This window comes from Bactrocera tryoni, chromosome 3 (genome assembly GCF_016617805.1).
Source record: "Bactrocera tryoni isolate S06 chromosome 3, CSIRO_BtryS06_freeze2, whole genome shotgun sequence".
NCBI lineage: Eukaryota > Metazoa > Arthropoda > Insecta > Diptera > Tephritidae > Bactrocera > Bactrocera tryoni.
Window position 1 is genome coordinate 30,895,166 of NC_052501.1, and position 12,894 is coordinate 30,908,059.

At 35.5% G+C, this 12,894-nt stretch overlaps 1 protein-coding gene across 6 annotated transcripts in view; it reads left to right on the forward strand.

The window, feature by feature from the left end:
* Positions 1 to 12,894, forward strand: part of LOC120771854 (GTP-binding protein Di-Ras2-like) — a 137,409-nt gene that overhangs the window by 70,909 nt on the left and 53,606 nt on the right. For all 6 annotated transcript variants that reach the window (XM_040100098.1, XM_040100097.1, XM_040100096.1 and 3 more), the window contains one exon: positions 12,375 to 12,542. In XM_040100098.1, the coding sequence (XP_039956032.1) occupies positions 12,375 to 12,542 (168 nt within the window). The remainder of the gene's footprint in view (positions 1 to 12,374; positions 12,543 to 12,894) is intronic.

Here is a 12,894-nt window from a genome sequence, read left to right on the forward strand (position 1 = left end):
ATAGTTGCTAATTTTCATATATTAGAATTTAATGGCAGCCCAACTGCAGTTTAACTATGTTAATTTATGTAAAATTTATTGGCGTAGTATAGCTTTAAGTGCGAATATTCGGTCAACAAAAAAAAATTTTGTGCCAACTATTATATAGCTCGGACGAAAATGAATTAATTGTTCCGTTAGCGCTTTAAAGAATTCAGATTTTATACACTCGATCTAATGAATTGCATTCAAGTTGTACCTCCAATGTCTCCGACATATAATATTTTACTTCAAACTACATATGGCTCACTTCCAGCGATCGTCTTCACTTTGCTACACAAATTCTTTTCAAGAAGTATTCCTTTGAGAGATTAGTAAAACAAAAAGTCGGGAGAGATCGACTCCATAGAATATTATGCGTCGTGTTCGTTGATTTTTGACACAAAACATTGTCTTGTTTACGATCTCATGGCAGCTCCTTGGCGAAGAGTTTACGCACATTCCTACAGAATTGAGTTCATCAAATTAAACTAAATTCATCTGTCGTTTATAGTTATTGTATACTCCCGAAAACTTTTTACTTTGGAAATTAATTTTGAAATAATATTTGGTGGTGAATTCCTAAAACGAAGTACGGATACCATCAGTCGATTTAACTATGAAGTTCCGTGAAGTCAGTTATCTTTTTATTATTATACGTAGTCCAGTTATAAAGACTCATTTCGAAGAATTAACAATCTAACAGCTGCTTGAGATCTCTTTATCATATTTATTCATAAGTTGCTGCCGCACATTCTCTCTGCTCTCATATGTGTGTGCGGCCTGTTGTTCAGTTAAGGGCGATATAGACAGTCATTGAAATATTTTGGTGTTAAACTGAGAGATACTGCCTCATAACATATTTTCAAATATCTATATTAATAAGGAATTGTCTAGGAAAAGTCTAAGCCGATATTGGTCTTTACCATGAAACAAAAGTAAAAATAATTAACAGTTTTCTCTTACATATTCTTTTGTTGTTTGCTTGATAAAACAATGATCGTTAAATAGTAAAAGAATATCTTGGTTTTAAAGCTTTAACGGCTTGAGGATGCTCACAGTACAGCAATACTTCTAAGTCTTCGGTTGAGATACTGATACCCATAATACCGAGATCATATACTCTGTTAAGAAAATGTAATAAGTATGAAAACCCATGTTTAGAATATATTTGACAGTGTATTTTGTTTTCAAAGAACCACACTAAATTTTTCGACAAACATTACTTAGCCATCACAGTGTTCAGGATCCAAAGTGTGCTGGATCATCTGATCACTCTGAAACTCTTAATAGAAGCTTCATTCCACATAATGTAGTAAATCAAGGTTTTAAGAGCCGGAATCAGTGAAACAACTGAGCCTTCACTATCGGCTAGGTTCTGCATTTCAATTTCACATACAAACGAAGTGATTCAGTTCAAAATAGTTGTATCTGTCTAGAAATCGGTGCAGTTTCTTTTCAGCGTACATATCCACAAGTGAGCTTTCTTGCGAGAGCTCTGCTTTAACTTCAGCATAAAGAGATCAGTCCACGCCAGAAGCGAATGAAGGTAGATGCACTACTTAGAAGTGCTATCTTATTCAGAAGGATATGCATTATATCCAAAAGCAGCGAGTCAATGCTGCCCTTGAGCTCGCTGCCAGTGAGGCAAATTATTTTGGGTGCCACAAATTGTCAAAATGGCATTGAGGAAGGTGAAGCGAAAACATCTGTATAATTTCCTTCCACTGTTAGCCTTTTGCTAAATAAGGTTGAAGCAATTCGCGGCACACATGCCTTCTACGAATCAGGCAAAATGGCTACAGTTGGCAGAAACCGCCTTAACAAATATGTGGCAAGCTTCAGACGCTTTGTTCATATGCGATGGTTGTTTCGAAAGTAGAGAAATAACCCCTAATACAATCTAAAATCAGATCAATTTCAATTGATTTCTTGAATATGAATATACAAAGGTTGATTCATTTTTAGAATCCTTACTTTTTTAAAGAAAAATCTCAGAAACCTCAAATATAATGGGGATTGTTTATTATTATTTTTGCTCCAGCCGTTGAGTCTAATTTTCAATGACTTGTTCGAGCATTTCGATTTTTAACTGGCGAATGCCACGCGTGATGTTTTGCTCCATTGCTTGAATTGAAGCGGGATTGTTCGCATATACTTTAGATTTTACATATCCTGACAGAAAAAGTCTATCATTGTGACAGTGTTCTCGCAATAAATCCAATTGATTGATGCTATATGTGGGAGGTGGCGCCGATATCCCGAGCTTCAATTTCGGACATCAAATAGTCGGGTAATATAGTATATAATAGTCGGCGCGATAAGGATCGCCAAAAGCGGTTACATTCTCATCGGCATTTGTTTTGAAGAGATATGTACCGATAATTCCACCGGACTTCATCATCAAACCGTTGTGTTTTTCTGGATAAAATGACAGCTCTTGAATCTCTTCAGGTTGCTATTCGTCCCAAATGCGGCAATTTTACATTATATGCCCATTGAACCAGAAATTTGCCACATCGCGGAACAAAATTTGGTTCGAAAGCGTTGGATCTTCTTGGAACTTTTCAAGAGCCTATAGAACAAAGCACGTAAAATGTGAACAGCGTCGAATCTACTCTACAAGGTATTTGTTTATACTCTCAACAGCGTCTGCTATATTTGCTTCACTGTGTGCTGAGTGGGTTCTATTCAGTCGAATATTATCTAATAATGATTGTTGGGTTGCAAGATGGGTGATGTTGTCGCAATAGTACAGAAAGTGAATTTTCGTAAGAAAGTTAAACAATTTTTAAACGTTGTTCAAGCGTAAGCTCTTTCATGATGAAATGCTTCTACAAAACCGAATAAAAATAACATCATAAGTTGACATTACGCATGCAAAAGTTGTCAAAAAAATTCCATTGAAAAAAGTACCTCTGCTGTGATCACTCGTCATATAATTCTCTGTTTGATGTATATTGTAGACACCTAAGATAATGCATTGCTCCTTAGCCTCACTTTCCATTTTCCATTTTCCAAATTAACACCTGTGAGAACTTCTAAATGTCCAATGATTATACTTGCTTTCACTTTGGAATTTACAGCAACTGGTAGTTGAAAGAAATTTTAATATCACCCAAATTTATATACAAAACGAATGAGCACATTTAGAAATCACTTGTCTGTGATTTTACAGTTTGAAAGATTCACTTGTGAAAGCATCAATGCGGAAAGATAATTATGGTGGAATCGGCTAATGTGAGTGCATACCAAAAACTCAACACTACAAACGGATGATGTGCGCGCGCATGATTGTTAAATGAAGCGCAGCCAAAGCGATGCGATAAAGTAATCGAAAAATTAAATAAGCAATATTAGAAAAGTGCAAAAACACAAAAACAAAACACACAAAGCACAAAATTGGTACAAAAAAAATTAAAGCACACCGAGGTTATTGTTGTGTGACTAAATGTTGTTGTTGCAAAAAATTCATGTTGCTGCTTTACAAAATAAATTTTGTTGCAGCACAAAATAAACGTTGTTGTTGTAATCATAATGAAAAATCACACATTGCTGTGGTTCAACCGAGCGTATGAGCAACAATAAACAAGCGACGCGATGCGAGATATGAGCCTCGAAGTCGAAATATTTTCGCGCATTATTACCAATTGGCGTGTGTATTTGTGTGTTTGGGTTTCACAAGATATCAATCAAAAAGACGAGTAAATGATTTTCTCAACGGCTGTCAAAGCCGTCAAAGACGACTGTTTTATTTAATTTCAGGCGGACATAGTTATTTCTGCGTATAAATTGTATATTTAAGTGTGTATATGCAGCACAAAGCCATGATTTGACGGTTGTGGAGTGTGTACTTTATTTATGAGTGCGAATATGTGTGTGTGTGTTTAAGTATATCTCAATAACTTTGCAAATGACGTCGGAAACGTTGATTTTTCCTTAAACTTAGACTTTTGTAGGTGTGTATTTGCCTTTTTGGTGTGAAAATATGTGCCTTACGGTATTTTATTTTATTTTTAGCACGTGATTTCAGCGCTTTTATGCTCATTCACTTATTATTTACTGCTCCGTTTATAATTTGCCATTATAATAGAGCGTGTGCGCACATGTTGGCGTCGCTCTCCGTAATTTTCAGTATCATTTTCTCATAAAATGTGCATTTCAACAAACCGATATATTGTTTAAAATTAATTATGGAAATATATCACTGATATGCATTAGGGTGGAACATTTTTTAGTTTTCGAAGTGACACGTCAAATGCGAAAGTTTTCGATACAAGCCCTTAATTCCGATCGTTCGGTTTGTATGGCAACTATATGCTATATTGAGGCGATCTGAACAATTTCTTCCGATATTACATTATTTCTATGAACAATAACTCATACCAAATTTCGTGAAAATATATTGTCAAATGTGAAAGTTTTCCATATAAGAACTTGATTCTGATCGTTCATTTTGTATGGAAGCTATATGTTATAGTGGTCCGATATCGGCAGTTCCGACAAATGAGCAGCTTTTTGAAGAGAAAATAACGTTTGCAAAATTTCAAAACGATATCTTAAAATCTATATAGACATACCGGCGGACAGACAGGCAGACAGACGGACATGGCTAAATCGACTCAGCAAAACATACTGATCATTTAAATATATACTTTTTGGGCTCTCCGACGCTTCATTAAGACATTACATATCCTCACAGAAAATAGTCGGACGGTATATTATCACACGATCTTGGTGGCTAATCGACCGACCCGAAACGTGAAATTATCTGCTTAGCGGAATGTTTTCTCAATAAATCCATTGATTGATACGATGTGTGGAAAGTGGCGCCGTCTTGTTGGAATCAAATGTCACCGAGATCACGAACTTCAATTTCAGGCATTAAATAGTAGCTTATTACGCGATAACGGTCGCCATTGAGAGTTACGTTCTCGGCGGCATCATTTTCGAAGAAGATTGAACCGATGATTTCACCCGTCCCCAAACCACATAAAACTTTTTATTTTTCTGAATACAATGGCAGTTCTGGAATATCTTCTGTTTGCTTTTCGTGCCAATGCAGCAATATTGCTTTTTCACAAACCCATTGAGCCAGAAATGCGCCTCATCACTAAACAAAGTTTGGCTCGAAAACATTGGATATTCTTGGTACTTTTTAAGAGCGCATAGAACGAAGAGATGTCGCTTGCAAAATTATACTCAATTTTTCAACAAACTGTATTTTGTACTCTTTCAATTTTAGATCTCTCAAGAAAGGTAATGTTGTTGCGAAAAGTACTAAACAAAGATTACTAAACTAGAATTACATTGCAGCTTGACACGACTCTCACGTGATTTGCCAAAAAAAAACTATTGAAGAAAGCACATTTACTTGGATCAGCAGTGTGGTCCGACAACGGTGGTTGCGACGGTTAGCAGCTTCTTGAAAAGGAGAAGACGTGCTCTGTTTCATATCCCAAAACTTGAGAGACTAGTTTGCATATTTGCAGATGGACAGACAGACGAGCATGGCCAACTTGACTCATATCGCAACGCTGATCATTCGTGTACATACTTGTATTTTACAGAGACTCCGACGCTTGCTTAAAGTAATATTCATAATTCACCTTAGCATACTGTATCGATTCCTCTTGAGTTTTTCGTCAAATTTTCAACCAATATCGTACCGTAACCACCGTATTCGCCTGATTTACCTCTGTGAGGCTTCTAGATATTCCGCAAACTTAAACGCCTTCTCCGAGGGAATTGTTTTGAGTTTTTGTTAAACGTGAATCGCTAGCTAATTTAAGGCTATTCCGGAAATTTCCCATCTTCCCCATCCTATATTTTTTCGCTGGTGGTAAGCTATTCCTAATCTATTACTTTTGTTTTGCTTCTATCTATCGTATATCACCATAATTATTTCACGGCTTAATGAGTTCATGACATTTTTTATCTTCAGATGACATTTGTCTTTTAGTGGCCAATTGTATCATTTAGTTGTCTTATCATTCCAAAGAAGAAGATAGATTGAAGATTTTGAAAAAGAAATATTCGCTTCGGGCTATGTGAAAAAGTACCAATGAATGTTCCATAATAAGTACACATACCTACATATTTGATAAATATCTGATCTTAGCCACCTGTAGATTTAAAGTAGAACCAAAATTATTTGCTTTATTTAAAAAACAATTCCCCCACCTTGCGATAAAAAAGTCCTCGCAATTCTGAAGAGACTACGAAGGTTGCTAAAGATACGTTTACACACTGGAAATCTTTGCTAAATGCCCCGCAACAAATCCGTAGAGAACAGAAGGCAGAAGCGAATTGCACGAAGTCACACGTACCCATATATCTGTTGGTTGTGTGTTTGTATGGCTGTCGATTTATGCACAGCCAAGTTGAGAGCAACGTGTGTGTAAATTTGATTAACGATACGTGTAGTGACAAAAAATGAAAACACACACAAGCAACAACACGACTACAAAGCTGTTGAGGTAGTTGTGCCAAAGCCAAAGGACTTAGCGCTCACGGCTTGCGGCTAAATATCGTGGTATTGTATATCCACATTAGGGTGTCCGTTATTTCCCAAATTTATTATGTTTTTGTAAAGGACATCTGAAGTTTCAGTTGTTAAAACTAAAGTCACCTAACCTTATTGGCTCTTCTCTGAACCAGAAAAGATTTATCTGTGCAATTTCCAAAAAATTCTCGACCGATATTTCCGATTATTTTCCTATATAGTAGAGCCTAACATTGGCATGCAAACTATTTGTAGAAAGGCATATTTTGTATTCGAATATCACTATTTTGAAGACAAAAAATCAACTCGGAGAATATTGGATACCTACTCTAATGTACATATACTCGTATGTCTATGTAGTGTGAGGTAGAATGTAGAGCGTGAGGATAATTGGATATTTCAAGGTTAGTCGCTCCAGCTTGTCGAGTCTCCGCAGACTAACTGCTATATACAAGCTTCTTATACAATAAAGGAATATGTCCTGCAACGAAAAAGTACGTATGACCGTTACATAAAGCACACCCGAATTACTATTACTTCCCTATACCCCAGAAGAAAATATCTAGGGGTCCACGTTGACATTAAACTGATCTAGAAAATGAATATTTGCTTCTCAGCAGAAGCTGGCGCCTAAAACCGATAGTCATGAGACCAATTCTTACATATAAAGCACTAATCTGGTGGTCAGCAAAAAAGGGAGAATATAATATCAGAAAATTATGTGGAAAACAAATGGCAAGCCGTGCAAGCGCTGACTTCAACTGAAACGTAAAATATGCTTCAAATCCACATAGACGTTTTCAAAAGGGAAAAGTTATGATCACAGCGGTGTTCTGGACTTGCTCAAATTAAGTTTAAATCAATCACAAGGTTTGATACTTCCATCTCTTTTGATGAATCTGAGACAGAGAATACCGTACCGGCTAGGAACGATCAAGAGGGAGCTCAATAGACAATTGGAAGAAATAACTCAGAACATAAAGAGCAAATGCAAAATATTGAAATAGATATGAGCAAAATATGATAAGACATCGACTAAAGACTCACTAAATAGGACCAGGAAAAGTATATATTGGTAAGATAAATAGATGGCGATTGCATCGCGACCTTAGGTCTATTGTGCTCAAGTGTATATAGACTTACAGCTACCAAAACTGAGCATTGACCATTTGGAGAACACGTATAACAAGTGGGAATGAACTACAAAAACGGTTATAAATTTCCTTTGTGAGTACCGAGCTTTATTATAAACCCAACACAGACTTTTTGAAATCTATCAGACACCAAATCCTGAATATCTATCTTTAATAAAGATAACAGAGGTACAGAAGTAGTTCCTTTGAGATTTTTCGTAACATACACAAAAATCTAAAATGCCATTAGTCACATATCTCTTTGCTCCTGGTCGTCGAATTATCGCGGACTTGTGGCATCTTTTTCGAAGAATTAACAAAACTTAAAGCCTAAGGGCATGTTGGGGTTATGTGTTGATCTGTGGTGACATTTTTAGGGAATATAAGTCCTTAGATACACATTCTTTGAATATGCGTACACCAAATCTTAAATTAAACCTATGAAGTGTCATACAGTTTTGTTAAAATAATACGAGTATATATATCTCAGTAGATATCTCCATTACTTCGAATGTGAAGAGCGATAATTTCATTTTAATCCAATTAATTAGGTTAAAGAACTTAAAGCTTTCGTAGGCGCTGTAGTTAATTTAATATTATGTCTATCTGTAATACATTGAGTCGACCGTTTGACTTTGCTACCGATAATTTTCTCGCAGCAATCTACATCTTTTATATCAGTCTAACCTGAGACGACCTGGGTTGATAGCCGGCAAGTAGTACTTTTCAGTAGCAAGAATCATGTGTTCTTTCAAACTATACAATGCATATTTGCTCTTATTCCTAAAGTAAATTGCATTAAACTTAGTTTTATTCCACAAAAATAACAGTGTTTTTAATAAGTTCTACAATTTTATAAATTATAAATTGTAATGGTTGATATAAATTAGAACTCCAATTGAAGCAAACAACTGTCTGTCTATATATACGCGAACTAGTTCCTCAGTCTTTGGAATAACAAACAGAAATTGTGCACACTTTCTTTTGCCAAGTAGCTTTTTATTTGTTGGAACCGCCGACATCAGACTACTACAGCATATTGCTGTCGTACAAACAGTCCGATCAAACTCAAGTCTTTGTATGGAAAACTTTTTAATTTGACAAGTTATCTTTACAAAATTTGGCAGAGATTATTATCTAAGATATCATCACAATCTCGTAAAAGTTTAGATCGGATAACTGCATATACCATATAACTGTTATACAAACTGACCCTCTGCTATATACATAAATCAAGATAAATATCTTTTTATACCCCTTTATACTAAAATATGCACCTCGGAAAGGCATTGTAGCTTCAGCGCGGCGGTGTTAACGGTTTTTCTTGTTCATCGGTAGAAAAAAATCTAGGAAAGAAATTTACAATTGTTGTGCTCCACTCAGTCTTAAAATTAAGCCTTTGTAGAAAAAATGTCTTAATCCCTTATAAATTTCTCATAAACACTTTCTTAAGTCACGCCATGAACTGCCTTAAGGCAGATAAATTGTTCTATTGTTATTGCTTTCTTTTCAATTGTCTTTCGGATTACATTCGTTTACACCTGTAGCACAATAGCATTACAATTAATTTAAATTTGCAATACTGACCACAAACACACGCACACTTTCACCTTGCAACTGCATTTAAGATATATATATTTGTGTGTTTGTGTGGGAATAAATAAACAGCTTGAAATGTTGGCAGCAATCAATGCCTTTGTAGTATTTAAAATCACAAATTGTTGCATAATTGCAATTAGTTGCACGCGTATTTGTTATTAATTGCAGAGTTTTCAAGGTCTATGCCAGGCACGCAAATACAATAAAATGCCTTCACACAATGTTGCTTGCTCACTGTTAACGAAAAGACTAGCGAAGAAACTAATGCATTTGCAACACTCTTTGAGATATTAAAATAATTATGTTCAATATAAAATCAATTGCAGGTATCACTGTGTGCAGTTGTTTGTGTGGAAGTAGATGTGCGAGAAATCTAATTATCAAGAATTATTAGAATGCACACTAATTATTCCAGTGCTTTTGTTAAAATTTACTATTGATTGTTAGGAATTATAGCAAGTTCAACGCAGTCTTCCAAAAGTTACTTATCCGCCGTGTTCACATGCCAATTTGTATACCCTGAATAGGGTATATTAAGTTTGTCACGAAGTTTGCAACACCCAGAAGGAAGGGTCGGAGACCCTATAAAGTATATATATAAATGATCAGTATGTTGAGCTGAGTCGATTTATCCATGTCCGCCTGTCTGTCTGTCTATCCGTCTGTCTGTATATACACGAACTAGTCCCTCAGTTTTAAGATATCGTTTTGAAACTTAACAAACGCCATTTTCTCTTCAAGAAGCTGCTCATTTGTCAGAAGTGCCGATATCGGACCACTATAACATATAACTGCCATACAAACTGAACGATCGGAATCAAGTTCTTGTATGGAAAACTTTCGCATTTGACGTGGTATCTTCACCAAATTTGACGTGGATTACTGCTTAAGTTAATAACATAATCTCCAAAAAAATTTATCAGAACGAATTACCATAGGATAAAGGCATATAGCTTTCATACAAACTGAACACATAGTTGCTAAGAGAAATGCACCTGTGAAGGGTATTTAGCTTCGGTGCAACCGAAGTTAACGTTTTTTCTTGTTAAACTTGAGATATCGATCTGAAATTTTGCGCAAGTCTTTTCCTCCACAAGAAACTACTTATTTGTAGAAACCGTTGATATCGGACTAATATAGCATATAGCTGAAATACAAACTGAAGAATCAAAACCATGGCCGTGTATGGAAAACTCTTTTATTTTAAGAGATATAATGAAGAAACTTAACAATAATTATTACCTAAGGCAATAATGCAACCTCCGAAGAAATTGTTCAGATCGGATCACTATAGCAATGAACTGCCATACAAACTGAATGATCAAAATCAAGTTTTTTGTATCAAAAATTTTTTATTTCTTAAGATTGCAAGGTGCTTTCCAAAGAAAACAGGACTTAAAAACAGCAGAAGAAATGGTTTTTTCGACAAAATCAATTTATTTTATTCAAACCAGTATCCTTCTGCTTCAATACAACTTTTTGCAAGGTCCAAAAGCATGTCGAATGAGTGTTTTAGCTCGTTGGCCGGTATGGCCGCCAGTATGCTGGTGCAAGCCTTTTGAATGGCCTCTACGTCTGCATAAGCTTTCCTTTCATGGGCAAATGCATTTTTCCGAAAAGGAAGAAGTCGCACGGTGCTATATCAGGTGAATACCGGAAGTAGTTAATGGCTAAAATGTGATTTTTGGTCAAATAATCGGTCACAAGCGTCGATCGAATGTTGGATTCTGAGAAATTTTTGGTCGTCAGTCAATTTGTGCGGAACAAACCGTGCACATACCTTTCGCAAAGCCAAATGTTCAGTCAAAGTGCGATAAATTCCAATAATAAAATAATAATTTCCAATAATCTCAATGATGATTTGGGCTGATTTTTGATGAATTCACGCACAGTATCGATGGAAGTTTTGGTGATCACGGATTTTGATTAACCCACATGTTGAACGTCAGTTATGTCCTCACGACCACTTTGAAAACGTTGAAACCATTCGTGCACTCTGTTACGGAATGGGCAATCATCGCCATAAGCTTATTTCATCAATTGAAACGTTTCGGTAAAAGTTTTACCAATTTTAAAACAAAACTTAATGTTGGCTCTTTGTTCGAAGTGAATTTTCGCACCGAAAACACAAATATACTGACACTTAAAACGCAATAACTTCACTTCCAATGGATGAAATGTCATGAAATTCTCACTGGACAATTGATAAAGATAGCACACTCTAACGCACTAGTCGACCAGTCGAGATGGCACCACCAGGGGCGCTAGATTCAAAAAGTCCTTTTTATTTTGGAAAGCACCTTATATTCTAGTTTCGTTGCACTCAAAGGAAATGTTTTTTCTAGTTTTTCTGTACTTCTAGCGAAGCTCCGTACAGATTTTATATAAAAAAAAATTTGTGTTAATATATGCCAATAAATCTGCTGAATACTTAACCATTTATCTACATATTAAGGAAAAAGGGGACGAAATGTACATTATGTAAGAATATTGGAGTTAAAATATTCTAAAATATATTCCTCGTAAAACTTTGCAGCATTGCATATTCTTCGCTGGAATACAAATTTACGCTCTTTGAAGCGAAAATATCTAAAATTCAGAAAATATTTTTTAGAATACACACATAAGAATTTAATCTGAGATATGCGATAATTTCAGACTTCGCGCCATATAGATGCTGGTTTTTATGCCAATTTGGTAATACGTCAATGAAAGTAAGCCAGTAACAGTTTCAAAATCCATTTTCGGGTTCATCAAAGGCGACTCATACGCCATGTACACAAAAAAATTTCTTATGAAATCGTTATGCACTAGTACTAGAGGTCACTCATTCGCCGTGTTTCCATTGAATATATATTTTTTATTTTTATTTTAGTTTTTTACCAATTTTTTTAAAAAGTGCTTCTCCGAAAAGGCCTTCATGAGAGAACAAGAGAGTTTAAATATACTAAAAAAAGTTGCTCATCAAATTACTACATTTTAGTTCGACCTGAAATATTATTTAAATAAAAATTAAGTGTTATATTTTGAACGCTTATCTGTTTTTAGATGTATTATTACTAAACTTCCCGTTAGTATGTTCAAGCAAATTCAAATTTATTATCTTTTTGTGTTGGCAGGTTGACATTTTAGACACTTCCGGTGATATGGAACTTTCCGCTATGCGCCGCCTGTCCATTGCCACCGCCCACGCTTTCATGCTGGTCTATGCGTCTACGTCAGCGTCGAGTTTTCAATGTGTCAAACAGTGTTTTCAGGAGATACGTGAGCAGCGGGCCGACTATCAGGTGAGTTTTATTGTTTGTGTATTGCTTTCAAAACCAATTGCAGAACGGAGTTTGAACGGTATAGAAAATACATTTATCTTTTTTTAAGTTATGTGGCTATGTGGTTGATGGGTAGTCACTTTCTCTGAACTAGGTGTGGTTAAACTCTTTTTGTTACTTTCATATAATACATTTTTTCCATTTCTAATTAAATTGGAGATTTAAAAGAACTGAGTATCTAAATCTGAGCGGTTTTCTTAGGAAAGCCACTAGCAACTTCCCGATCACATTTATCGATAGAAGAACCGTGAACCTCTGAGTTTTGTCTTCAACCCCTTGAATTTTTAATTTGAAAACTCCGAAGTCCTGAATT